The 25,623-nt window shown below is 40.2% G+C and overlaps 2 protein-coding genes across 3 annotated transcripts; one reads left to right on the plus strand and one right to left on the minus strand.

The window, feature by feature from the left end:
• Positions 1-1,754: 1,754 nt before the first annotated feature.
• wdr44 (WD repeat domain 44) lies at positions 1,755-12,337 on the plus strand. The gene is made up of 20 exons (XM_015030607.1): positions 1,755-2,303; positions 3,351-3,384; positions 4,431-4,511; positions 4,633-5,248; positions 6,289-6,437; positions 6,545-6,640; positions 7,684-7,820; positions 7,918-8,001; positions 8,132-8,238; positions 8,658-8,809; positions 8,883-9,021; positions 9,122-9,186; positions 9,294-9,410; positions 9,494-9,616; positions 9,952-10,143; positions 10,238-10,339; positions 10,424-10,539; positions 11,223-11,350; positions 11,447-11,581; positions 11,668-12,337. The coding sequence occupies exons 1-20, from the start codon at positions 2,233-2,235 to the stop codon at positions 11,754-11,756; spliced, it is 2,733 nt and encodes a 910-aa protein (XP_014886093.1). The 5' UTR covers positions 1,755-2,232; the 3' UTR covers positions 11,757-12,337.
• On the minus strand, positions 11,865-23,733 carry LOC106946338 (U2 snRNP-associated SURP motif-containing protein). 2 transcript variants are annotated; one of them, XM_015030609.1, is made up of 24 exons: positions 23,559-23,733; positions 21,378-21,462; positions 21,090-21,201; positions 20,694-20,803; positions 20,516-20,583; positions 20,306-20,415; positions 19,561-19,625; positions 19,309-19,474; positions 19,021-19,220; positions 17,168-17,211; positions 15,866-15,970; positions 15,708-15,774; positions 15,450-15,619; positions 15,211-15,373; positions 14,872-14,951; positions 14,697-14,784; positions 14,497-14,625; positions 14,199-14,385; positions 14,049-14,114; positions 13,919-13,982; positions 13,703-13,835; positions 13,364-13,474; positions 12,787-12,953; positions 11,865-12,705 (listed from the first exon to the last, which is right to left on the minus strand). In XM_015030609.1, exons 2-24 carry the CDS (start codon positions 21,453-21,455, stop codon positions 12,585-12,587), a joined length of 2,604 nt encoding a protein of 867 aa, XP_014886095.1. In that variant the 5' UTR covers positions 21,456-21,462; positions 23,559-23,733; the 3' UTR covers positions 11,865-12,584. The 2 variants fall into 2 exon arrangements, with proteins under 2 accessions (XP_014886095.1, XP_014886094.1); XM_015030608.1 differs by having other exon boundaries at positions 14,199-14,388.
• Positions 23,734-25,623: the final 1,890 nt, after the last annotated feature.

Here is a 25,623-nt window from a genome sequence, read left to right on the forward strand (position 1 = left end):
TTACATTAAAGTAAACAGCACATAACTTGTAGTAATGCCAAAAGCAGAAGTAAGATTCATGCACTAGTACTACAGTTAGCTAAGTTAATCAGAGATTATTCATAGCTATATATGGGGAGTCAGTTTTAAAATTTAATAGTACTGTCTTAATTTTGAAGTAGAATTGTACTTTATTGCCTAAAAATTGATTCACTTGCCCTCAGAAACATGAATCTGAGTGAAATCTGTGCAGCCTGAACTCTATGAAGACTTTCCATGTGGTTTATGAGAGTGTTATTAGAAAGTTGTGACCATTCTTCAAGAAACATATTTGTAAGGTTTGACACTGGTTTTAGGTGAGAAGACTAGCTTAAAGTCAACACTTATGTCAGAAGTGGTTTTACTGGGTTGCGGTCAAGACTTTGTGGAGGATAGTCAAGTTCTTTCACAACAAACTTGTTCATCCGTCTTTATGGACATTTTTGTGTACAGTCATGTTGGAACAGTAAAGAACCATCCCAACACTGTTCGCAAAATCTTAGGAGCATGACATTTTCAAAATGTGGTAAGCTGGAGCACTCATGATTTCTTTTCTCTGGAACTATTGACCTGAGTCCAATTTCAGAAGAACAGCCTCACTTGGCCAAATAAAGTGAGGTTGTTCTCCTGGCAACTACTGAACACAGAGCCAGTCAGAGCAGCATGATTACTGAGTCGCCAGTTCATAGAGCACATCTTCAATGTTCTAGCAGCTGTGTTGTGCTTTACAGCATCACAGCCAATGCTTTGCATTGCACTTGGTGATGTGAGGCTTGCATGCAGCTGCTTGGCCATGGAAGCCCATTACAGGAAGTTCTTTGCACACTGTTCCTTCGCTAATCTCAAAGCTGTATGAGTTTTGGAAGTCAGTAGCTATTTACTCTGCACTCTATATGCGCCTCAGGATCCTCTGACTCTGCTCTGTGATTGTATGTCTTCACAGCTGAGTTTCTGTCATTCCAAGTCACTTACATGTTGTTATAATACTACTTACAGCTTATATTTACTAGCAAGGAAAGTTCATAACACTTGTTGCAGGTGTGGCATCCTATCACAGTGCCAGGCAGGATGTTGAAGAAACCTCTGACTAAAGACAATCAAATATTAAGTTTACAGTCCTATGTTGTCCTAGTGGTCTGTCATTTTTAGAAGCATTCTTTGTAAATTAATTACTTCACCAGCTCATTGACTCAGATGCTGCTACCCCAACTGGTAACTGCAGTTAATACTTGTACAAGCTCATAAACATTTTTCTGCAAACCTCAACTTCATCTGGAAGTAGAGTTTGTTTTCTGGATTTTTGCACAGTGCAATCATTGACTCAATTCAGTTTTGTGTGTGGCTGTATAATAAATAAACAAATCACATAGACTAGTTATATTTTCATCGGCATGTTCTGAAAACTTAATGTGCTTGGGAGTTGTGCTATGAGCTCTATATTGCAGACTGCATGTCTAACACTCAGTTTTAATCCAAGCTTGTAATTAAAAATTTCAACATATCACCTGGGAAATATTTACCTTAGAAACAACTCAGAAGATAAGCATAATATAATATAATATAATATAATATAATATAATATAATATAATATAATATAATATAATGTTTTCATTGTACATTTTTACTGTTTCTATTGTTATATTTTTTCTGATGACATGCTGCTCTCTCTTGCTGTTCCTAATGACCCCAGTAGAGGGCAGTAATGTTTCTAAACTACATCGAACTGTCATAACAGCGGAATAGAAGCAGCTGCGCCCCGCCTTTTGACCCACCCGTTTACACTTCATGGAATCACCGTTAAAATATTGTTGTTTTAGGTTAACGGCTCGTTTGTGATGTAGATCCTCGCCTCATCGTCAGCTGTACAGCTATCCAAGAGTGGTGCTGCAGCCGGAAAGTGTCTTCTAACTTCAGATTTCATGGTGGGCGCTTTGCTGTGATTCAGACAGATTTATAAACAGGCAGAAGGCTACGTTAGCATCGGAATACATTTGTTAGCCTGTCAGCTGGTTAGCATAGACTAACATTATGGCGTTAGGTTAGACAGGAAAGTGGTTGTTCCGCCGAACCGTCGGCCACAATTGCTAATTTTGATAAGACGGGGCATAAAGAGATAACGCATATGTACATCACCCCAAAAGTCTCTGGTTAAGCGTGTACACAGCTGTCTAACGACTTAGTTGGACTAGCTGATGAGCTAAACTGGCGTTAGCATGGCGTCAGATACAAGTGACAACGAAGAATTCTACGATGCTCCAGAGGACGTCACCTTGTCTCCAAAGGAGTAAGTTAACCTTTTTTAATTTAATTTTACACATAATTGGTATTTTTTAAAATAATCTGTCACTTGATATTAGTTAATCAAATGTGCAAATCGTGTTGCTTTATTTAAAAATGAACTGTTTCAAATAAACATTAGCCGGTTTGGTTTTCTTAACGTTTTAATTTGTTATACTGTACTTCATTTGTGCAGTTGGTAAATGTTGGAAGAGGGAGAGGCTAAGCATGTGAGTCACATGATAGGATAGGTCTCAAACAGAAGGATAAGGTTACTGTGCAAATTTCCTAGTTTTGATTCAAAACACAGCAAAAGGACATCTGTCAGGATTAACCAGAAAAACATAAAACACACTAAACATGGCATGGAGGATGTTGGTTTCTTCACTTGTAATTTGATCTCTTTCTCCCATCCTATTTACTAAATATCAGACGGAAGGGTTTGAAATCATATTCACACATTGAACTTCAATATAACGCCCAACAATCTTGGCAAATAAACTTGGCCAGGCACATTCCTATTAGATAAGAGCAAAAATGGTTTATCTTACGGAGTTAAAAAAAAATACTAAGAATCCTGTGATGATGTCTGCAAGTTGCAACAAAACTGACTGTATGTTGGGATTATTACCATTGCTGTCAACTTTCCTACAGCTTATTCAGTAAAAGCTGCATTCATTGTTCACAATATGATTGAATGTGATTATTTTGTACCAGTGGCACTGGTGTAGTAAATTTTACTTGTTCACAATGGGAAAGTTTTAATTTTAGACCCGTATTTCTGTGCATAAGACTGATAAAATGATAAATATTCACAAGAAAAATTTTAAGATAATTTGGAGCATCACTTGTATTGTTATGACATTAAGTACCACAGTGTATTGTAATCAGTTTTAAGTCCATTTTGATCACTCCCATATGTTTTCCCCCTGAAAACTGGTTAGGAATACAAAACATCTGGGTAATTTCTGTTCTGTTTAATATTTCAAGTTGACATGTTTTTCATTTTGTGGCACTTCGCTGCACTTATCATCTCAACTCTCTATCATTTTAGGACACCTGCAAAGCTTGTCATTCCTTCACCTCAGGTATGTCTGTTTCAAATCAAAACTCTGTTGAAATGATGCATTTAGTGACTTCTGAGCCTTTTGGAATAAAGAGCTGAACTAAAACATAGAGGTGGTGTGCAGGGGAAAGCAAATACTTCTCTGCTTTTTCCAAAGAAATGAAGACTAAAACACAAGTAAGTCAGCAGGTGCTGTTTATCTGAAGCACTTGACTGATTTCTGAGTGTTGACAGTTTGTATTTATTTCAAAGTGTAGGACATTTCACAGTTTTAATTGCTTTTATAATACGCTGTTGGCACTGAGTAAAAAATGTCTCAATGATTCTAGAGAAGCAACTGTTGCTTCCGAAGCCTTTGGAGGCCATAATTTTACCGTTTCCAGTTTCCCAGGAGTTCATGTTTCTACATGTTCATCCTGAGGTCAAATTGTGCAACTCTGAGAGAACCGAAAGGCTAAATCTCTTCAAAGGCCTTCGTGTTGCCATAGTCAAAAATAAGATTCAACGGGTATTGGTCTTGCAGATAGGTTGTAAAGTTCATAAATTCCTTTACACAAATTCGACTAAAGTGGAGATATCTAGCTATACAATCAAGTAAAGTATTTTGTAAAAAGCCAACTTGCCATAGCTGGATAAAGCAAACATAGATAATTTGGGTTTGTTTAGCCTCTAACCTTGCAGCAAGGCAGCTGACTTCGTTACACAGAAAACTTTTCTCCAGGAACAATGATTGATGATGTTGCAAATGTTTGGTTAATCTGATATTTTATAATGTTTCAGATCTGCTGCATAAAATTATATGTTTGTCTGCAGATCCCTTTAACTGAAATGGCGTATTTGTTTCTGTGGCTTAATGTTATGTTGCGTTGGGACACCAAAACAGATGATTTGTAGATATTTTTAAAGCCCATATTCAAACTGCTAACAAAGGTATCACTACTTATTTATTAAGTAAACCTACAAATATATATTTTTAAAATACTGAATAATGTTGCTTTCAAAATGAAATATTACAAAAAAATTACTTTGCTATTTTAACGCCTAAATTTGTTTATTTCTGTTTATTAGGAGACGTCAGAGGGTTTGGTGAATCCAGTAGAAAATGTGACCTGTGCCGCATCGGAAATTCAGCAGGATGATTCTCTGCAGGTATAAATTTCTTAAAAGAAAAAAAAAATAAGATCATACTCCTGTTGCAGTTTCGTTTGACATGAGAGCTAGTATTCGCAGTCGTTCTTGAATAAACTCCTGTTTCTGTTTTTGTTCCTAGATCATCGATAGCATCATCGAGGAGAGTCAGAAGGGATGCGCTATCGATGTCTGCGAGGTGGTCGAGTTGTTGGATCAGCTGCAGGTTGATGTGAAACCCGAGCCAAAGGAAGAGTCGGAAGCTGGGGGCGTTCCCCTGGAGACGACCGTCCTGGTCGTCGCACCTGAACTTGTCAAGGGGTCGGAGGAGCGACAGGAAAGCGTTACGACAAATGGAGAAATCTCCTTAGCCGCTGGCGAACTCCCAACTCTGCCTGGACCTTCAGCCGAGTCACAAGAGCGCATGCAGCCTCCGGACCTCACCAGCACCATCGCTCACAGTCAGGCGGACGCTGCTGCCGCTCTGGTGGCGGAAGCGGAGAAGGAGCAGAGACCGGCAGACATCTTGGACCAAGTTCCCTTAACAGACAGACTGGTTCCAACAGACTCGCCGGGGCCCTTGAAGCCCCCCCGACAATTCACAGTAGAACCTGATATCGTAGCCAGCACAAAGAAGCCTCCTCCCACCCGACCGCCGCCTCCTGGTGGGGGTCCGCCGCCCAGACCTCCGCCACCGTCTTGCCGCACTTTACCCTCCAGGATGTCTCAGGAATGTGTGAGGCCAAGTGGACTGGAAGGTGAGAAACTACTGGATGATTCTTCAAAAAAACAGAAGTGAAGACTTTGAACTCGTCGTTGATGTACAAGCGGTTTTACGCGTTTTGCAGACAAACGGTCTGAAACGGGGATCCCGGTTTGTTTGAACAAGTCAAAGCACGAGTAAATCAATAACAGAACAGCAGTAAACATTGGTCTAATTTCTTCAAACATGTCACAGTGTGACATTCTGACACACACTTATTCCCCAGCTCAGATTTTAAGTGATCTCAAAAATTGACGCACGCCTGTTAAAATGCCAGGCTTTTAGGATATAAGCAAAGTGCAACATGGTGAATAGAATGAGACTCAACTGAGAATCATCTGTTATGCCGGAAATGTGAGGAAAAAAAAATCAAGTTACATAAGAGTTCACACCCAGATATCAATACTCTGCTGACACACCTTTGATTCAGTTTCAGCATTTTGCTCTGTTCAGTTCTCACCTACCTGTAGCTGTCCTAGATGGGATTTTGAGACTTTGCTGGACGATAAACTGTCCCAGAAAATCTCAAAATGACCAACGATAATGTCGTTTTGAGACCATTTTCAACTTTTAAACTTTAATTTTGTACAGAACGCTCCACAGAAAAACAGACATTTAAAATATTCAAAAAAAAACGCAACCAAAAACAAAAAAAAAAAAAAACATGCACAACCAAAACCATTCATAAAATGGATTATGAAATCTCTGTAAACTAAATTGCCCTTTGAAAAATATTATCAAAATGGAACTTATCAATCTTATTTTAATTTAATATATTAATTAATTGTAACAGCCTTATCTCTGTGTGTATCCTTAGCTCAACCTATATTTTGCAGAGACGGCACTATAAGGATCAGCTTATTGTACTAAAGTGTTAGTCAGGCACCAAATGCAGGCAGCCATCAATAACTGGAACAAAACTGTACATTCTGTGCAGCTTGTCCCGTCAGAGGTGAAAGGTCATAAGTTAAAACAATTGGCATTGATTTTGAGAATGTGTGGGGTTATTTATTTTTATTTTGTCTGATTGCCCAGTACCTGCGGTGAGTTCGGTTAGCAGCGATTCTCTGGAGCCGTCTGGCCTGATGTCTCCCTCCAGCACAGTGAGGTGTCTAACTAAAGACCTGCAGCATTCCCTGGATCTGGCCAGCGCCACGAGTGGGGACAAGGTGGTGACGGCACAGGTCAGTGAGTCTGGAGACCAGGACTTTTTTTTTTTTTGCACAAAATGAGGTATATCTCCTTAATGCACTATTGCGTTCTGTGTTTTATTAATTTGTTTCATCTTTAGGAAAATGAGGATGAACCAGCCTCATCCCAGAGTGGAGGACAAACCCCCGGCCCTCAGCGTCCGCGTTCTAACTCTGGCAGAGAACTGACAGACGAGGTGAGACTCGTTCTGTTTTAGTAGGATGTTACCGTTTGTAGTGAAGTGAGGTGTCGATAATCAAAACTGATATTTGTAGGATCTTTATTTGCCCCTTGGAAGTTTTTCAAATTTTATTGCAAGTTTTATTGTGATAAGATGACACCTTGTAGTGTAAAATTGTGAAATAGAAGTGAGCTTATACATGGTTTTTATTTCTATAAAAAAAAAAAAATAGCCTCCTTACACCGATGCCTCTAAATGAAAATACAACTGATCAGTCTGATTAAACTGACCGATCAGGAGGAGAAAAGTCCAGAGGAGCTGCGGGAATCCACAGCCATTAGGAGTGCTCCACAAATCTGACTTTGAAGAGTAGCAAGAATGAATACATTTTTAAAAGAAAGCTTAAGTAGTCTAATTTGCAATTTTGCCCAATTGCTGTTGAAGTTGCAAGTGGAACTTTAGGGCTACATGTAAAACTATCACTCTGAACACACAGTCTCCACAATCTGTGAAAAACTGTTCTGACAGCATCATGTTGTGGAGATGCTTTATATTCAGCAGGGACAATATGGATATTAGTCAAAAACCACATGGAATATTTAGTATTCTCACCTTAACCTTCCCGTTTCTTTAAACTAGCACTTCAGTTCTCGCTGTCTGCTGCTCCGTTTCTCGACTCGCTCACGTTGGAGAAAAAGAAACGAGAAATCAGTCGATGATCTGAAAGCTGAAAGTGTGACTTTCGATTTCCCACACTTATCAAACTGTGTGGTTTTGTCTACCCGACGCTCTGCGATAAGAGGAAATGGTGCTGCTGCTGCTGCGGTCTCTATCCAGGCCGTTTCTCACTAAGTTAATGTGTGACCGACCACAGTTCGCACTGCAGCATTTAAAATCATTTAGTTATAAACTCCAGTGAATCCAATGCGGAGTTCCAGCAAGAATTTAATACGTTTATGCTGATTTTTAAATTTTTTTTTTTTTTTTCCCAAGAGCTCCGCATTCACAGCCAGAGTCTCTGCTGCCATTAAAACCCATTTCTATGTGATTTTAATCAGGAAATACTGGCCAGTGTCATGATCAAGAACTTGGACACTGGAGAGGAGATTCCCTTGATTCAAGCTGAGGAGAAACTTCCTACAGGGATCAACCCTCTCACTCTGCACATCATGAGGAGGACCAAGGAGTACATAACGTGAGTCGAATTAAAACCGATTACATTTCAGTTCATTTTAACTACATGTAAAGGAAGCTGCTTTTTTTTTTCTTTTTTTTTTTTCCCTTCTTCTCAGTAACGATGCGGCACAGTCGGATGACGATGAAAAGTCTCAGGCTCCGCTGACGGACACGGACGGAGGAAAACTGAAGCAGAGAACGTAATGTTGCCGAGTTGCTTTTTTTTTCTCTCTCTCTCTCTCTCTCTCTCCCTCCCTCCCCCCGCCCCCCTCCCTCTATCCGTGATTTAATGTAAGACATTGCAATGCGCTTGTCTTTGTTTTTAACCAGGACCCAGCTAAAAAAATTCCTGGGCAAATCTGTGAAGAAAGCCAAGCACCTCGCTGAGGAATACGGGGAGAAAGCCGTCAATAAAGTGAAAAGCGTGCGTGATGAAGGTACAGGAACTAAATGACTGTTGATGTTCTGTTTGTGTGAACAAGCAATCTTAAAATATGGATAGTTTACAATAACTTTCATAATCTATGGGGATATTTATGAGGCTAAAGTCATTCGCCTTCTACTTTTTATACGTTTTGTCAAAGGTCAACCACAATTTTAAACTGTTTTATGGAGATTTCATGTGATAGACCAACACAGAGTAGCGGACATTGCTTAGGAGAAGGAAACTCGGGTTGGATTTTCACAAAGAAACACCTGTAATGTGTGTATTTGTTAAGCCTCACTGAGTCAATACTTTTGAAAGTATTTCCTCATTCTAGCAAACAAACTTTCATGATTAGATGATTTAAAGTACGTCTTGTGTTTACATGATCTCGCACTGTTTTAATAATCTGAGTTCTGCTTTGCTCTTCAGTGTTCCACACGGATCCCGATGATCCTTCCTCCAGTGACGACGAGGGTATGCCCTACACCAGACCGGCCAAGTTCAAGGCAGCTCACAGCTTCAAGGGGCCCTTCGACTTTGACCAGATTAAGGTTGTGCAGGATCTGAGCGGAGAGCACACGGTAAGACTAAATCATTTCTAAATTGGGGATCGTTGTTGGCGTCCGTTTTGAAACGGCCCGTCTCGCTCTGAAGGGAGCCGTTTGGACGATGAAGTTTTCTCATTGCGGGAGGCTTCTGGCGACTGCAGGCCAGGATAACATTGTTCGCATCTGGGTCCTGAAGATCGCCTTCGACTACTTCAATAATATGAGATTAAAGTACAACACTGAAGGTATGCATCGTAGTAATGTGGATTGTGCGCCCTTTGGTGAACAAACATGCAGCCAAACGACCGATTCCGGAGTTCATGCCAGATGTTTTTGGTCCTCCAGGTCGAGTTTCTCCTTCTCCTTCTCAGGAAAGCCTGTGCTCGTCTAAATCTGACACAGATCCAGGGGTGAGTGCAGCAACGTCTGCTCTGGTTCACCAACAGCTTGTGTTGATGGCAGATACAGAGCAACGTTCTACATGAACATTTTCCTAAACGACTTACCTACTATTTAGGCAAGCTCTGCCCCAGAGGACCCAGACACCGAAGACAGAAACGCCCCTTTCCGCCAAGTCCCCTTCTGCAAGTACAAGGGTCACACAGCCGACCTGTTGGACCTGTCCTGGTCAAAGGTAATAACGGTACCGTTACCGTTTTGCTCCCTCCTAACACACATTTATATTTTTACATATGAGTCACTCTGTGGTCTGTGCAGAACTTTTTCCTGCTCTCGTCCTCCATGGATAAGACGGTTAGATTGTGGCACATATCCAGGAGAGAGTGCCTCTGCTGCTTTCAGCACATTGATTTTGTCACAGCCATCGCTTTCCACCCCAGGGTAAGTCGGGTCGCCGCGTGTTTGTCTTGGCACAAATCGTGCATGCTGTGCTAGTTAGAAGTTCATGAATGTCGTTAAGTTTTCATCAGAGAGGAGCTAACAACAAGAACATTGTCTAATCCTTCTTAATTTAGTGCTACAATTTCTGCCAAACACTGAGGTCAAGTGTTCAGTCAGAAGTGAACCTCAGAAATTGTCGATGGTTACAAAAAGCGTGTGGTTCAACTTTATTTAACGAAATATTAACAGGGGTGTGCATAAGTTTGATCGTGTATCAAATATTAGGAACCGTGAATAAATTCAACGGTTGAGCAGTTTTTCTTTTTTGTTTGTAGGACGACAGATACTTTTTAAGCGGTTCTCTGGACGGCAAACTGCGACTTTGGAACATTCCAGACAAGAAGGTGGCTTTGTGGAACGAGGTGGACGGTCAAACGCGACTCATCACCGCCGCCAACTTCTGCCAAAACGGAAAATACGCCGTCATCGGCACCTACGACGGACGCTGCATCTTCTACGACACAGAGGCATCCTATTGCTTTTATCCCCAAGATCAGTTTAATCGCAACGGTTCTCATGCAAATTCAGAATCTGATGTGGGTTTCCTTTGTTACCCAACAGCGACTGAAATACCACACTCAAATCCACGTGAGATCAACCAGAGGGAGGAACAAAGTGGGCCGCAAAATTACCGGCATTGAGCCTCTGCCTGGAGAGAACAAGGTAACGGCCCCCTTCCCCTGTGAACGCTCGTTAACGTTGCTGCGGTGAGGGTGGTTACGTCTCCAACTCTGTCCGCTCCGGCAGATTTTGGTTACCTCAAATGATTCCCGCATTCGCCTTTATGACCTGAGGGACTTGTCTCTGTCCATGAAGTACAAGGGTTACGTCAACAGCAGCAGCCAGATTAAAGCCAGCTTCAGGTGAGAAACGTTCCCGTCACGCTCAACACTAAATCGTGAATCTGTGCTGCTTCTGCATTCATAGAGAGAAAAGTGGGTTAAAAATATCTTTCTGGTCTTCTTAATTGAAAAATAAATAAAAATAAAATTTGTATTATTATGATTGCGGGGAAGTGTAGAAAAAGAAATTGGAGGAAGGTTAAAGTTTATTTCTTGACTTTATTTCCTTTTCTCATGTCTAAATGCCTTCAAGTTGTTTTGTTTCTCTTCCTATTTTGTTATCATCCAATTCTTTGCCTTTCATTCCCTTTCTCCTGTATTTGCTACTTTCCTACCACCTTTTTGTTCAAGTTTCTTCTTTTCTCTTATATTCTTTATTTCTTGCCTTCATTTTCTTCTTCCTATCTTTAAATTCTCATTTCTTTTTCTCCCATTATTCTTTCGTCCTTCTTTTTCAACTTCCTTCATTTTTTTAATTTTTTATTTCACGTTATTTCCCTCTGTTGTTCTTGGAGCTTTTGTATGTAAAGCCTGATCTCTTTAAAAATGATCTTATAATGTCAGATGTTAAATATCACCAGCCTGACCAAACATGCGAGCCATCTTTCCAGCTCTTTGGTGCCCCCTGCTGGCCTGTCAAGTGTTTGTCTCCAAGAGAATTTCAATTAAAACCTAATCGTGAAACTGTTCGTGCCTTCCTCCAGCCATGACTACTCCTTCATCGTCAGCGGCTCAGAAGATAAATACGTTTACATCTGGAGCACTTACCACGATTTGAGCAAATTCACGTCTGTACGACGAGACCGCAATGACTTCTGGGAAGGAATTAAAGGTACCTACTGTGTTGCCCACAAAATACATTTATTTATGTATTAATCTTCTTAACTCTGAGGTGTTTTTTTTTTTTTGTTTTGTTCTTGTCTTGCAGCACACAACGCAGTGGTCACCTCCGCCGTATTTGCCCCCCATCCAGATCTTATTGTTCCTCAAGAAACACTCGCAGAGAAACCGGAAGCGGACCGCAAGAGCCTGGACTCCACCGACTCCGAGACGATACCTTCAGGTCCGTTTCGTCCCGTATCTGATTTTCTCAGAGCGAGGAATTGAATTTCAGTGCTGCTTATTGTTGCTTTTTTTTTTTCCCTCCAGGAGCCCTGAAAACCGATCACACGGAGGTTCTGCTCTCTGCTGACTTCACTGGAGCAATTAAAGTTTTTATCAACGTCAAAAAGTACTGAGCACTTCGCAAGCAGGCCTGTTCAGCAGAGATTAGTCCTAAAGACGGACAACGACAGAGAGAGACTGTACAAAGTGGGCAAGGTGGGGGTTCCTTGTCCTTTTTTTTAATCTTTCGTACCAGGTGACTGTGAACGGTTTGGCATCTAGAGATCCAGGAAAGTTGTCTGAGCAAAAACTAACTCGGCTCAGACATGTAAGTTTATAACTGTGTGGCCAACAATTACTGTAGAGAACATAAAAATCTATTTTCAATAGCTATGAGCACCTTCCTTGTTTCCTTGGTTTTCAGGTCAGACAAATTTCAAAAGCAAAACGGTCAAAGTCTTTCAGGTGAAACGTCAAGTTGGATTAAAACGTCAAATTCCTGGAAGTTTCCTATTAAAATAAGTCGTTTCAGTGTGTTTGACGTTACTAATTTTGGTTACTAAAGTTGGGTGTAGTAAAAATTTCAGAAAAACACAGATTACTTTTGATAAATCCCCTGGTCAACAGAAGCACATTTCATGACAGCGCTGTAAACCTACAGCTTTTGTAAACAAAATGATGGAATTTCCTCAATAAAAAAAAAATCTGCACAAACACAAATTCTCTCTGGCAATCTTTTTCAAAACCTCCGAGTTCAGGAAACGTCTTCCACAGGAACGTTTGTCACCAACGGTGATTTATTTAGTGTTGGCGGTTTGCAGCAACATGTCATTTTAAAAACAAAATATATCTAAGTAGGTACACAGTGGTGAAACTTCACAATAGAAAAAGGTGCTGAGTCTCGTGTGGGTTGTTGAAGGTGGAGCCGAGAGAAGAGACGGATGTCAGAGTCCTGAATCCGGTTAGTGTTTGCTCTTCTTTGCCTTCTTGTGGGAGCGGTGTGGGGACCGCGACTTGGATTTGCTGACCTTCTGGTCTGGAGATGGCGATCGGGAACGTTTGGACCATTTGGGAGACTTTGTTCTGCAAAATGAGCGCAGAATAAATGATCCTGAACTCATTTATACGGAATAAGAGCTTTTTTTCTTGGAATTTATATTTTACCTTGATGGAGAGATGCTCCTCGATTTCCTCGGCTTTTCTCCAAGTTTACTGCTCAGTCTTCTGTCTCCGTCCTCGTTTTTTTTGCTCCTCTCTTTGTGTCTCCTTTCTTCCCTCTGCCCGTCTTTAGACTTTGACCTCTCGGTCTTTTCTTCGCCTTTGTGAAACTCCTAGAGCCGGTAGTGTAAGCATTTTAACTGACTCAACCTCAAAGATCTCTAACTTTGTTTGCAGATTCTTCACAAAATGAACCATTTCATTAGCAGACAATTTGAACAAAAGTTTAACTAATACACAAAATACAATGAAATTGGTGGCTGTGAGTATTTTAGCACTGCATTCCCACGTAGCGCGGGAGTAAAAGGGCATAGGTTCATGTTTCATCCAGTAGATGGCGCACATAACTGAAAATCTGACATTTTGTAATAAGCTGATCATAACTCTGAAGATGCTCCTCCAGTTTCCTATTGAAGAATACTTTGATTTGGTTTCTTATGGTAAATCATACAAGGTATGACGATAGCGATAACAATTTAAACGTGTTCTTATGAAATCACTTATCCCAAGAGGAGCTGCTCACCTTCTGCAGCAGTTTCTTCCTGTAGTTCTCCACTTGTTGCTGTAAGCTCATCCCAGACTTCTTCTGCCTCTTTCCAGATTCCAACTCATCTTGGAGCTTCATAACCTTTACCTGATTCAGAAACACTGGGTCAGTTTTACTGTTTAAACAAAATCCTGTTTCATACAAAACTTTCTACCTAAAAGATGTTGTATGCGTCTCTCCAAACAGAAGCATTTGTTTCTTTCGCAAGTAGAAAATTGGACACATTTATTAAAAGTAATTTGTGTACAATGACTAAAACTAAAACTGAGATCATCTCTAGGCCAGTTTATGATAAATGATGGAGCAAACACTTACTTCCACCTCCCTCAGCCTTTTTCTTTTACTCTCAGACATATGGGGGAAAACTGCCCCCTCATAGCTGGGCGACCTGCAGGAATCGGCGCTGCTGTCGCTTTCCGAGTCCTCGTCTTCGTCCTGTGAGTTGCAGCTGGAGCCAGATAAAGTTAAAGTTACTAAAACTTTCCTTTCCTTCCAGATAAATGAAATACTTTTGATAATACTCAGCCTTACCTAATGTGAACCTTCTTTTCATCATCCTGCTCCCCTAAAGTATCCCACTTGGAGTCGGTTTGGACTGAAAGAAAAGAGGCAGAACCAATCAGGGTCAAACTAGTCACAGGAGCGTCCAGCTACGACTTACCAGTGTCACCGATCTTCTCCCATTTAGACAAAGGCACTCTGGAGAGCGGAAGGTTGCTTTCGTCCACTGAGGACAAAACAAACCTCGATAAGCAGCAGACAAAGTAACAATTCTTATGCTAGAGAGTTGTAGACTAAACGGTGGACTCACAGGGAACTCCATCAATGTCATCAATGGGAGCGTTTAGGGGTACGCCATCGATGTCATCAACGGGGACTCCGTCCAGGGGGTCCCAGCCCATGGGGCAGCCGTCTATGTCGTCCACCGGAGTCTTCCCCATCGGGAGCCCGTCTATAAGCCTTCTGTCCAATGGTGCACCGTCAATCTCACCAGATACCTCCTCCAAAGAGACATAAAACTCACTTTGTCCAATTGTATTCGTCAACATCTCCGGCCGGTAAGGTGACACAAAGCAGCAGCCGCCTCTGCAGCGAGGAGATAAGCTCACCTCCGGCGTCTCCGTCTCCTCCTCTCCTGCTTTGGCAATGCCCAAAAAGATGTTCTGAAGCTGGATTAGATAAGGCTGGGGATATATGGCCCAGTCTTCCCACGCTCTAAAACAATTCATGGCCTTTTGCTGTGGAGACATTAAAAGGTTTCAGCTTTCCCTTCTCTTCTATTTTGGGTGAAGCAAATGATTTATGTTACCTTAAACTGCTCAGCCTGCAGTCTGGCTTGAATGTTTTTATGTGCTGCATGTAGATGCTCAAATATCTGTGGTAGCTTGCTTTCAAAACTGCAGAGAATTATTTTAAAACCCATTAGATTTTCCACAAATACAGACATGGATGCTCTAAAAGTGAATTCAAAGACGGCCTCTTACTATTTCCGATAATATGACGCCCCGGCCACTTTGGCGCACGAGTTGTGTAAGATGTCCGACACGAGATATAATCTAGAAATCTGTGGGGATTGGTGACAAAACGAAAAGATGAGACAAGACATTTTACAGCAGACAGGAAGGAGATACAGTTGTGGCTCCTGTTGAATCAATCAGAAGCAGCTGACGGGATGTTTCCATCTCAGAGTTATGCTCCAATCTAGCATCGTTCTAGAATGTACTTTCTGCTTCTCTGCACAAAATACCAACTGAAGTTAATCTCTGCTCATGTTTGTAACATGATAGATGTGAAAAAGAATACTGTTGAACAGCAGAACTCGCCTTCTTCTGAAGGGGAACTTGAAGCGAACTAAAGGACTCCGAAATGTGCCCCACGACTTCCTCTGCTGCATCTGCCCGGTCCAGACAGAACAACATGGCGCTGGCGATATCCTCCCTGCTGGGAGTCAGCTCCTCCACGAGAGTCTCCAGTCTCTGTCGGTGCCTGGAGTGGGTGGGAGCGTCACACATTCAGCTCGGATCAAGTCGGAAGCCGACGTGCGTCTCGGATTCAGACGTACTCGGCTCTGAGCTGGCCCTTCTTCACCTCCTCCTCGGGAGGAGCGGCCTCCTCGACCGCCGCTCCCTCGTCGCTCCTCTCAGTGTAGCTGTTGAGGATGGGGGGTCGCCACAAGGAGCCGCCTCTGAACAGCCGAAACTCTGCCGTCCTCCACTTTGTCGGGGACTCGCCCTGTGGGACACGAGACCAGATGTCTCCACACAAGTTATTTCATATAAAACCAAAGACTTCTAAACACGTCTCACTCATGCAAACTCACCTGGAGGATGGAGAACAGTTTCCAACGGTAGTACACGTGATCTTGGCTTTTGTTGTCAAAAAGAAACCTGAGAAAAAAGAAGAGTTTCAAAAATAAACCTCGAGTTGTTTTTATTTTTGTTCTAATGGGACGATTATGTGACAGTTTAGCATAGCTACCTGTAATCTGGGTTGTTTTTTTCTTTGTTCATTATCATGGCTTCAAATAACGGGCCTTCACGCACCACAAACTCTACCATCCTGTGAATAAGGAATAACAGATTCCTGTGGGGAGAAATGGCTGTATGAGTAAGAATACACACTAAACCAGAGTCAAACACAACATAAAGACACCAATCAGCTCCTTACTAAACTACGGGCCAATGAAAACTGCCTTACTGTATTGTTTCAGCTCTGATTTAGGCTTAAAGAAACTTTAGTAACTGTTCTCGACCTCAAACATGTATCCCCACATTATTATTGGGACTGTTAATAGCAGGAACCCCAGATAAAAAATGTGTAAAACCCTGTTTGTGTTTTATCGCAGTATCATATTCCAGAACAATAATTAAAATCAATTTAACCTTCAGAATCAATACATTTGTTGAGTGGGGGGAAAAACAATATTCCCAGCAATTTTTTTTTTTTTTTTTTTACAAAATTGTCATTCCTAACGACTCCTATAAAATAAAATTAACTAAAGCAAACTTTAATGTAAAAAAACTGCATGGCATTATGAAATAATAAAAATTAGATACCAGAAAACTAAGAACGGGCCATGATTGGAGCTTTACAAACTATAACAATATAAAAAAAATTAAGCTTAACCTACGAAATAAATGTAATTCATTTAACATTTATTTTAACAGTCCGATTTTCCTACATTTTACTGTGTGAGATTATACTACTTGGATTAAGGCTTCGTCAGGAAAGCCGGTTTTTGTCGAGGATACTAATTTAAACCTTAGCAGATTCTAACTGCAGGGATGGCTATATTTGGACATTTCAATGAAATAACAGTCAGCTCTTTAACAAAGTTATAAGATCACAATGGTCAACTATATAACAATTAAATAGAGAAACAACTCAAAGGTAAAATATCCTGAGAAGCTCCTGCAGATTGTCGGAGCCCAATCACTAAACTAAATTTAGATCTGCATCATCTACACCTGAACTGTACTAGAAAGCTAGCGCTAAATGCTAATTACATCCTGACTGGGTTAGCATTGAAGCTATCTGCCTTCCAGCTGTATCAGTCTGCAGTGTCTCAGCCAGCCCATGCGAACCCCCGGCCCTTAGAGAGTGTATCTGCACGTTTACTAACTCCCCACTTTCTATGTGACTTACTTGTGTGTATGCAAAGTGCAATAAATGTAGTTTCTACTGAATATGCATGGTTACAAGATGAGTGCGCCTCAGCCTCTGTCCTATGACACTAATGCTATGACAGCTGGTCAGTCGTAGGAAGAAGAGTGTGTGTACCTTTCGGTTGGGATAACCACTTTGACTACGGCTTCGGACAGAGTCTGTTTGTGAAGTCAAACCAAATAGTGAAGATATTAAAAAGTGAGTACCTGTACAGATGAAACACTGCAGGATACATACAGCATAGAAAACAACGGAGGCATTCACGATCAGACAACTGGGGAGGGATGGTAAAAACTTCAACATGTATGGGGGGGAAAAAACTGTTATGGAACCCAAAACTAAAAGCTTCAGTTACTGACGTGCGCCCAAAGAGGGCATGAGAAATTGAATACGGTCCTGCATCCTGTAAAACTGCAATGCAGGAACAGATAAGCAAGTAACAGAATGCTTTTTTTAAATCACTTAATAATTCATGATTAATTTTGTCGATCTTGGATCAGCTGCCTGGTAATATTTGAAACAACTTGACTGCAATGATCATAAAGGCCAAATTTTCAACCTTCATGCAGAAGAGATCTACGAACAAACTGTCACCCTTTATTTTCACACTCATCTACAAAACCTTGCTAAAGTATTCGGACGCCTTAAACCTTCACACATTTAGTCAGTTATGACCACAAATTATTATTGTACAGAGTTTAAATCAAGGTTAAAACCCGCTTGTTTAGAGTTAGCTCTGATGAATAATAACTGGAATAATTATCGGTATCTTTGATGTGAATTATTACTGATTCTTGATGATGGCGTTTGACAAAATGAAATGTTAGTTACTGTATTGTGTTTTTTATATTTCATGTAAAGCACTTTGAATTCCCTTGTTGCTTAAATGTGTTACACAAATAAATCTAACTTGTAGGGATTTCATCATAAAAATCAACATTAAGTATTCAAGAACTGTGAAAGGTTTTATAAATAAAAATGTGACAGACTGTTTCACATTTTGCACAAACTGGAATAATGAAAATTAATTTGCTCAAAGGAAACACACCAATTTTGAAAATAAAAACTCAGATTTTTTTGCTAAATAATTTCCCCCACCGCATTATAAGCCTGGCGGGCCACCTGGCTTTACTTGTCCCCCCACCAGGCTTAGCACTGTTTATTTATTTATGTGTTTTTTTTTTTTTTTTAAAGTTTTTAAGACTTTATAGTTCATGTTCAGGTATTAATCTTCCAATAAAGCATAATTATCAAGTCATATTTTCAAATTTCCTCAAACTTTAACCATTTTTTAACTCAAAAACCTGACGGGTTGCTGAATAAATGACTGCCGAGTTTTCTGAGGAAAACCTTGCAGTTGTATCAAAATTTGTATATTTCGCAAAACTGCATCTCGCATCACACGAGTTAAGTGATCAACAACAAAGAAGAAGAAGACGACAGGAAGGGGTAGGAGGATGATGATGATGGCGTGGCACGTTTTTTTAACAACACTGCAAAAACAAATGTATTCTTGTGTGATTTTAAATGTTCCTTATTTTAAGGAAATGCCGCAATAGCGAAATTGTGTTTTGCACACATTTGTAATGGGATTGAAGCTACTGTAGTGTGCATTTCTACTCAGCTGCCTTTTAGAACTCTTGCTATAAAATACAGTGCAACCAACTGCTCTTTATTGCTAAATAGAGTCCAGTTACGTGTAATTTAATATCAGCTGATCTATGAAGGCCTCAGAGGTTTTGTTAAAGAACATTAGAGAAAAAAAATGCAGGAAGTTGTGGAGATTAAAGCGCCGTCTCTGTCGCTTACAGACAGAGATGTAAACATCTCCAAGCTTGTGGCCATTATGTAACAAAATGTGAAAAGGTTCAAAGAGTGTGAATGCTTTCCTCAGGTCCTAATCCAAAACATTATCTTGATCAACGCATTTTCAGCTTGACACCATCAGCCGGACGAGGAGGCTTTACCTTGTCCAGCTCCGCTTTGGACGAGCCCAGCGGCTTTGTGAAGTCGTTGCGGAAGCGATCCCTGGGCTGAGCGTTGAAAGGGAGACCAGATGGGGGAGGAGGTGCCACCCTCACCCCAGCTGGTGTGTACAGAGGCTGAGGTGGGATGCGGGCTGGTTTGCCCCATCCGAGCTTCATTTCAAAGCCCATAATCACTTTTCCTGTGGTTCCAAACACATTGCTGTCAGAGATTAAACAAAAATGATGAAAGTTCGATAAATTGGGACCAAGTTCGAAGGTCCACTTCACCGTCTAGAGCAGCCATGGCTCTCTCTGCATCTTTCCGAGTCATGAAAGCCACAAAGGCTCTGTTTGAAGTCCTGCAGCGCTCCTCGTCCGTTCGGGGCCACATGATCTTCACGCTGGCCAAGGGGCCATATTTACAAAACTCTCTGCAGAGTAGGTCTTCATTCATCTGAGCAGAAGAAAAAAAAAATACAGAGGTGAGAGGTGCACATGTAAAAGCATTAAATCCAGTAAAACTGAGTGTACTCCTGCTACCTTGGGGCTAATGCAGTTAATGTAGAGGTTAGTGGTGACCGGGGCCGTCAGGTCGTCGTACAGCACTGGGGGGCAGAACGGATGGGGCATTTAATAAAAACTGCTCCTGCATGTTTCTCATCTAACATTTCCAGACTCAGCTTTTTTACAGTCTTCTGTCCTTTATGTTCATTTAAACTATAAGTAATTAAAATTTCATAGTGACTTTACGTCAGGTATTTCTACAACGGGACTTGCACGTAGACTCTGCAAAATGAGACACTGACATGACAGGACAGGATGAAGGAAAGAAAGCAAGCAAGAAAGTAATTGAAAGAAAGAGACAATCTAAAGAGGGGACATTAAAAAAAGAGATTAAACAAGAAAGGAATGAAAGACGGAAGGAAACAAGGTGGTATAGAAAGAAGCAAGAGATGAAAATGAAGGGCCCAAGTAAGGAAAGAACAAAAGACAGACACAAGGCCTAGGAGATGAGGAAGAAAAGGAGGATGAAGGAAAAAAAAATCAAAGACAAAAAAGGAAGGCAGGATGGAGGGATGAGGAAGTACTGAAGGAAGGACAAGAATAAATAGAGGAAGGAACAAAAGAAGGACGTAAGGAATAAGTAAGATGGGACAAGAAAAATGTCAAACTCAAGGAAAAGGGGACACAATTTAAACAATAGGGTAAAGAATGAATAAATTCAAAGATGTTTCTCATTTTTATTTCTATACTTAATCAGACCTGAAAAACAAACAACTCTCACTTGATCGTCCCGATAATGGAACGTCCAGATCTCCGTATCCGCCTCCTTCTCCTCCAGCCTCAGAGTCATTTTTCTTCCTTTTATGCCTTTCCTCACGTTCCTCCTGTATGCTGAAAATTTTCAATGCAAAATAACAAGCTTGTGTGCGCACATAATGTATTATTCATATGACACTTAGGCATAAAGCTGGAAAAAATGTGTCGGACTTACAGCTTAAGTTCCTCTTTAAAAAGTTCGAGATTGCTCTTCTTCTTTTCTTCTGTCTTCTTCTTGAAAGCCTGTTCATCAGCGAACACAGCGTTTAGTGCTGCCTTACGGTGCACGTTCTGAAGACTTGAAAATGAATTGAAACTATGACACAGCAAAGATGTGAAGAGTACAAACTTACAGACTTTTTGCTGTCAGACGAGGACGTTGGTGAGGCATGTTGAGACACAGGGACAAACTTTGTGGCGGGTCGGTACAGCTTGCTTTTCTTGATCTCTGCTTCTTCCTCCTCTGCAGAAAGTATAACCCACCAAACACCAACTTTTATATTCTTAGTCAAAACATATGAAGGTACAAGTGGCAGTAACATGACGCAGTCCTACATTGTCAGTTCTAAGTAACGAGAAGATTAAACTGTAGATCCTACACAGTTTAGGACTTAACACTTCCATTAATGGTCATTATGATTTAACAGAAACAATGAACAAGTGCATTACACCAGACACTGAAAAGAAGGAAGTATCATCTGAAGTCTCCAATCAGAGGTCAAACATCCCTGAAAACATCCCATACTCGCCTTTAGTCGCATTTACGATTCCCCCACGTACAAAAGTCTTCACTTTGCTTTTTTCACTGGTTTCAAAAGATGCAACAAATTCTTCAAAAACTTCAGCAGCTTTCTCTTCCTCCTGCAGCATCACACAGACAGATAAAAACACAAACTTATGTCCAATTTACCTCTTCTTACAGTTTCCAAAGAAACAAAGCTTAACAGTAACCAATTACTGCAACTGATACACATGGGCATGACTGTTATCTTCAAGTGAAACGTGTGAAGAGACAGTACATGCTAATGCAAGCATACCTTTTTCTTTAGCTCTACTTTCTCTTTCTTTGTGATCGGTTTGATGGAGGCGGCTGGTTTTCTTTTTCTGTCTGCCATGCTTAACCTGCAAGACATAAATAAAACTGAAAACATAGACCTAAAACCAACCAGCAGTAAAATACTATTGAAATATTCCAGCAATCACATGGGCTGTGATAAGACTAGGAGTCGTCGCCGATGAATCAAAAATGCACTGACACACGGAGCAGAAAATCAGCCAACAAGAAATACTCAGACTTTACGTGTTTTATTCTCTTTTTTTTTGCGCTAAAAAAGAGGAGACGCTTACCATTACAGACAAAAGTGAATGTGACCGAATCTATACAGCGTCTGATCAAAACGGAAAGGCTCGTTGCTTATGATCGAAGAACACGCCCTGTGGTTATGCGATGTTTTGCGTCACCTAGGTTCTACTCCCTTGGAGATGGGAGTGAGAAGATTGTTCAGTTTCTGTATCTGTTACAAATAAAAGGCCGTTGTGTGAAAGTATGTGAATGTACTGTGTGTAAAGACACGTGACTGTACTTGACCTTGAAAGGCGCCTCCACAGCTGCTTAGAGGTTTTATTGTATAAAAAGATTTTATTCATTCAACACTGCTAAAATGCACTGACCCTCCTCAAATCTGGTGCTAAGCACTGCTAGCCAACTGGCTGAAAAAAGGTTAATATACTTTAACAAGGAAAAAAATAATAATTTTCAGTCATGAAAGACAAAAGGTTATTGGGTTGGAAATTAAATGAGTGTGACCCATCCCTCTTATTAATTTAACACTGTTTGAAATTATAGTTGGAAAGCTACAAGTGGCTTTTATGTTAAGGAGACAACTGGAGGTTGACTCCATGAGCAGATAGCCCAACTACTTAACCTGATATCAGCTTGTTATACTTGTATAACCTTAGAAAATACATTATAAACACTTGGAAGCTAAAAGTAAACTAATTTATCAGTCAGTAGTTATTGTTTGTAATCTTGATGAAGTCTTTGTATATTATTGACAATATTATGTTGTAAAAATTTTTGAGGGGTATTTTAGGAAATAGGGCCATTACTTTCCTATTTAAGCAATTAGATCTATTCCACATTTTTATTTATTTATTTTTGTTCTAAATATAGTGATACTGTAAAACTGTGGTATTTTTGCCCAATCTTATAATCTTACACTGGCCAATGCATAACCTATCTCAGTTTAGATCTGTTACTAACATCTAAAAACCTCAACATAGACCACAACATGATTCTGGTGAAGCAAAAGTAGAAGATAGGCAGCATCAAGCCCCCTCTCTTAAAGACAAAACAAGAAGTGCCTGATTTGTTTTATTCTACAGAATATAGGACATGCAGGGAAACAATGTGTTGCTGTTTTTTTTTTAAAGAGGTAATAGTTTTAAATAAATCTGACTTTTTTTGTTTGTCTTCTGCTGATTGATGGAGAAACTAGCTGATCTGATCTCTGACTCATTGAATAATATATCTCTATTTATATGTATCAATAGCCATATTCAGGATGTGAATATAAATCAGTTTAGTGCAGCCTTGTCTGGGTCTGGGTGTAATAATGTATCTTAAAACAAATGGGTGGACTTCTATGAGATCCTAAAACAATAACTACACATTATAAGATGCATTCAAAGCCCAAAGCTGTTCTCTGCTAACTGAAAACATCAAATTTGGACATGTAACAAATTTCAGGAGAGCTTTTAAAAACTAAGTTTTTCACTTAATGTAGATTTTTAAAAATTCATAATGCACACATGTCATAACTGAGTACATTTCCAGCGAAACATAAGCATTTTAGACCATTTCTATAAAAAATAAACAGTTTTAATCGGCCTGGTCAGCTTGAAAGCCATAATTTCACTAAGCTAATGTTTAGCTTAGCCACCAGTTCTTTGACTGCTGAAATATGAAGCTAACCGTAGCTTTTCACGACTACTGCTGCACAGAATGTACATTTTTCAATCAAATAACACAGCTGCCTTAACACAAACATGCAGTGGTGCTAATCGTTTCCATCTTCTAACTAGGGGGTGTCCTACAGAAACAAACACATCCCTGCTTGCTAGCTAACATTCAACGGTCCCACTGCTGTAACGCCACAACGCTCCAACTAACCATCCAAGGAAAAACACTCAGCCCCGCCGCATGCACACAGTCATACCTCAGCCAGAAACTCTGAGTCTTTTTCTAATGCTCCACCATTTTGGTTATGACATATGTTTGTTTTTTGTTGGGGTTTTTTGCTGCCACAGCCAGATACTCAGATGCAAGAAGATACCCGAGTGTAGCTCCTCAGTGGGGGGCAGGACGCCTGCTCAGTCTGAACGTCAGTGACGGCTCACTGCTAAAGATTGCTGTAAAAAATGACTGGCTTTTTTTTTTATTTATTTATTTATTTTTTTTTTTTTTACAGATGTTTAAAAGTACATCTTATTTTGATTTACAAAAAAAGAGGACACTTGACCCAGACCTGAAACACTTCAATTCAATCATACTCTGAAGACTTTTGATCTTAACAAAGTTAAAATGTGGCTTCTCTATAGAAGGAATAGTAAATTAACAAACTTCTGAGTACTAAAATGACTTTTAAGTCTCTGGAAATATATAATAGAAATAATTATTAGGTATGCATATTGGTATCAACAACAGAATCAACCGATGTTTGGCATTTTTTACCATATCTGATAAGTATATCTGGTCCGATATGTTTATATTAATCTTGTTGCCATTTGTGTATGTTTTTCAGGATGGGGAGGGTGTTGGCCATGTGGTATTTGTTCAATGCAGAGCAGGATTCTGGTTCTACACTTCTACAAAATTGTAGGCAAATATAAATACCAATACTGATAAATGCTGGCATAGCAGCAGTATTAATGTTGGATATTGATATCGGCCCAAAATTTTACATCGGTGCATTCCTAAAAATTGCTTTTCTGTCGCTTAGAGAATTAACATGTGGCAATAATAGCTCACCTTTTAAGCACATGGACAAAAATACACAAAAATCTGAAATTGTATAGAATGTATAAAAATAACAAGCAGCAGGGGGCGCGGCGGCAGCACAGGGGCAAAGCGGGTGACCCTTTGCTGAATATCTCTCACCACCCACTAGCAGATAAACTCCAGGAGAGGCAAAATAAGCCTAAAAAATGTAATAAAAAGCAGCAGTCTAACAAAGACACAAAAAATGTGTATACTCTTTAGTTTCCATCTTCATTCTCCTCAGTCAGTTTAATAGATTATCTCTCATTTTCTCAACCTTTTTATAGTTTCTGTGTCCATGTGACCTACAGGGTTCACCTGCCTTTTGTAAACATTCACTGCAGCGCAACCCTCTTATTTGTCTCTAATGTTCCAAATTTGTAAACAGAATAAGTTTTGTAAGTTTTGGCAGCACATCATTAACTGGAAGCACATTAAAATATCTAAAGCCGTTAACCTTCCCACCGCCTATGAGATTAGGTAGCAAAGATAAAAGTTCCCGGAGAAAAACTTAACTTTCTGCAGCAACACTCAGATCATTCTGGGTGATCCCAATATATTCTCTTTCAAGAAGTCATACATAATCCCTCTGCTTGATTTGTGTTTGTCCAGCTATACATCTTTGAATCTCTCCCTTTGAATGTCTTGACTTGACTTTTCTTCATAAACCTCTCAAGGCTTAGGTTACACCTTCAGGCTTCTTGCTTCTTCTTCCACGTTTTTTCCTTTCTCACAACTTTCCATTAGTTTTTTAGATACAGATCTCTGTGAGCGGCCAACGCTTCACACTAACGGGTAATTTAATGCTGGTTTGAGCTGCAACCTTCAAACCACCTCATCTTCTCACATTAGAAAACCACATTTAAATGTATTTTTGTTGGAACAGGCCAACATGTTGGATAATTTGGAGATAAAAGAAAATAATCACTTGTCTTCTCTGTTTTTTAATCAAATGAGGAAATTCTCAAAGGTTTGTGAGAGGAGATTAGCAAATAAATAAAATAATGAAGACCAGAGGACACAACAGGCCAAACTTGGAGAAGTTTAAAGCATGCAGGGTTCGGTCAAAAAACAATATTCAAAGCTTTGAACGTCCCAAAGGACTCTTTTTAATTTGTCATCCAAAAAAGGAAAGAGGATCTGCGAACCTACTAAGACATGGTCGTCCTCCTGCATTGGCAAGCCAGGGAAGAATAAATAATTGTGAGCTAAATACAAATAAACACAGCCAGATTTTTAATTGT

The sequence above is a fragment of the Poecilia latipinna genome, unplaced genomic scaffold (assembly GCF_001443285.1).
Source record: "Poecilia latipinna isolate Pla-1442-1.1 unplaced genomic scaffold, P_latipinna-1.0 Scaffold187, whole genome shotgun sequence".
In the NCBI taxonomy this organism is placed as follows: Eukaryota; Metazoa; Chordata; class Actinopteri; order Cyprinodontiformes; family Poeciliidae; genus Poecilia; species Poecilia latipinna.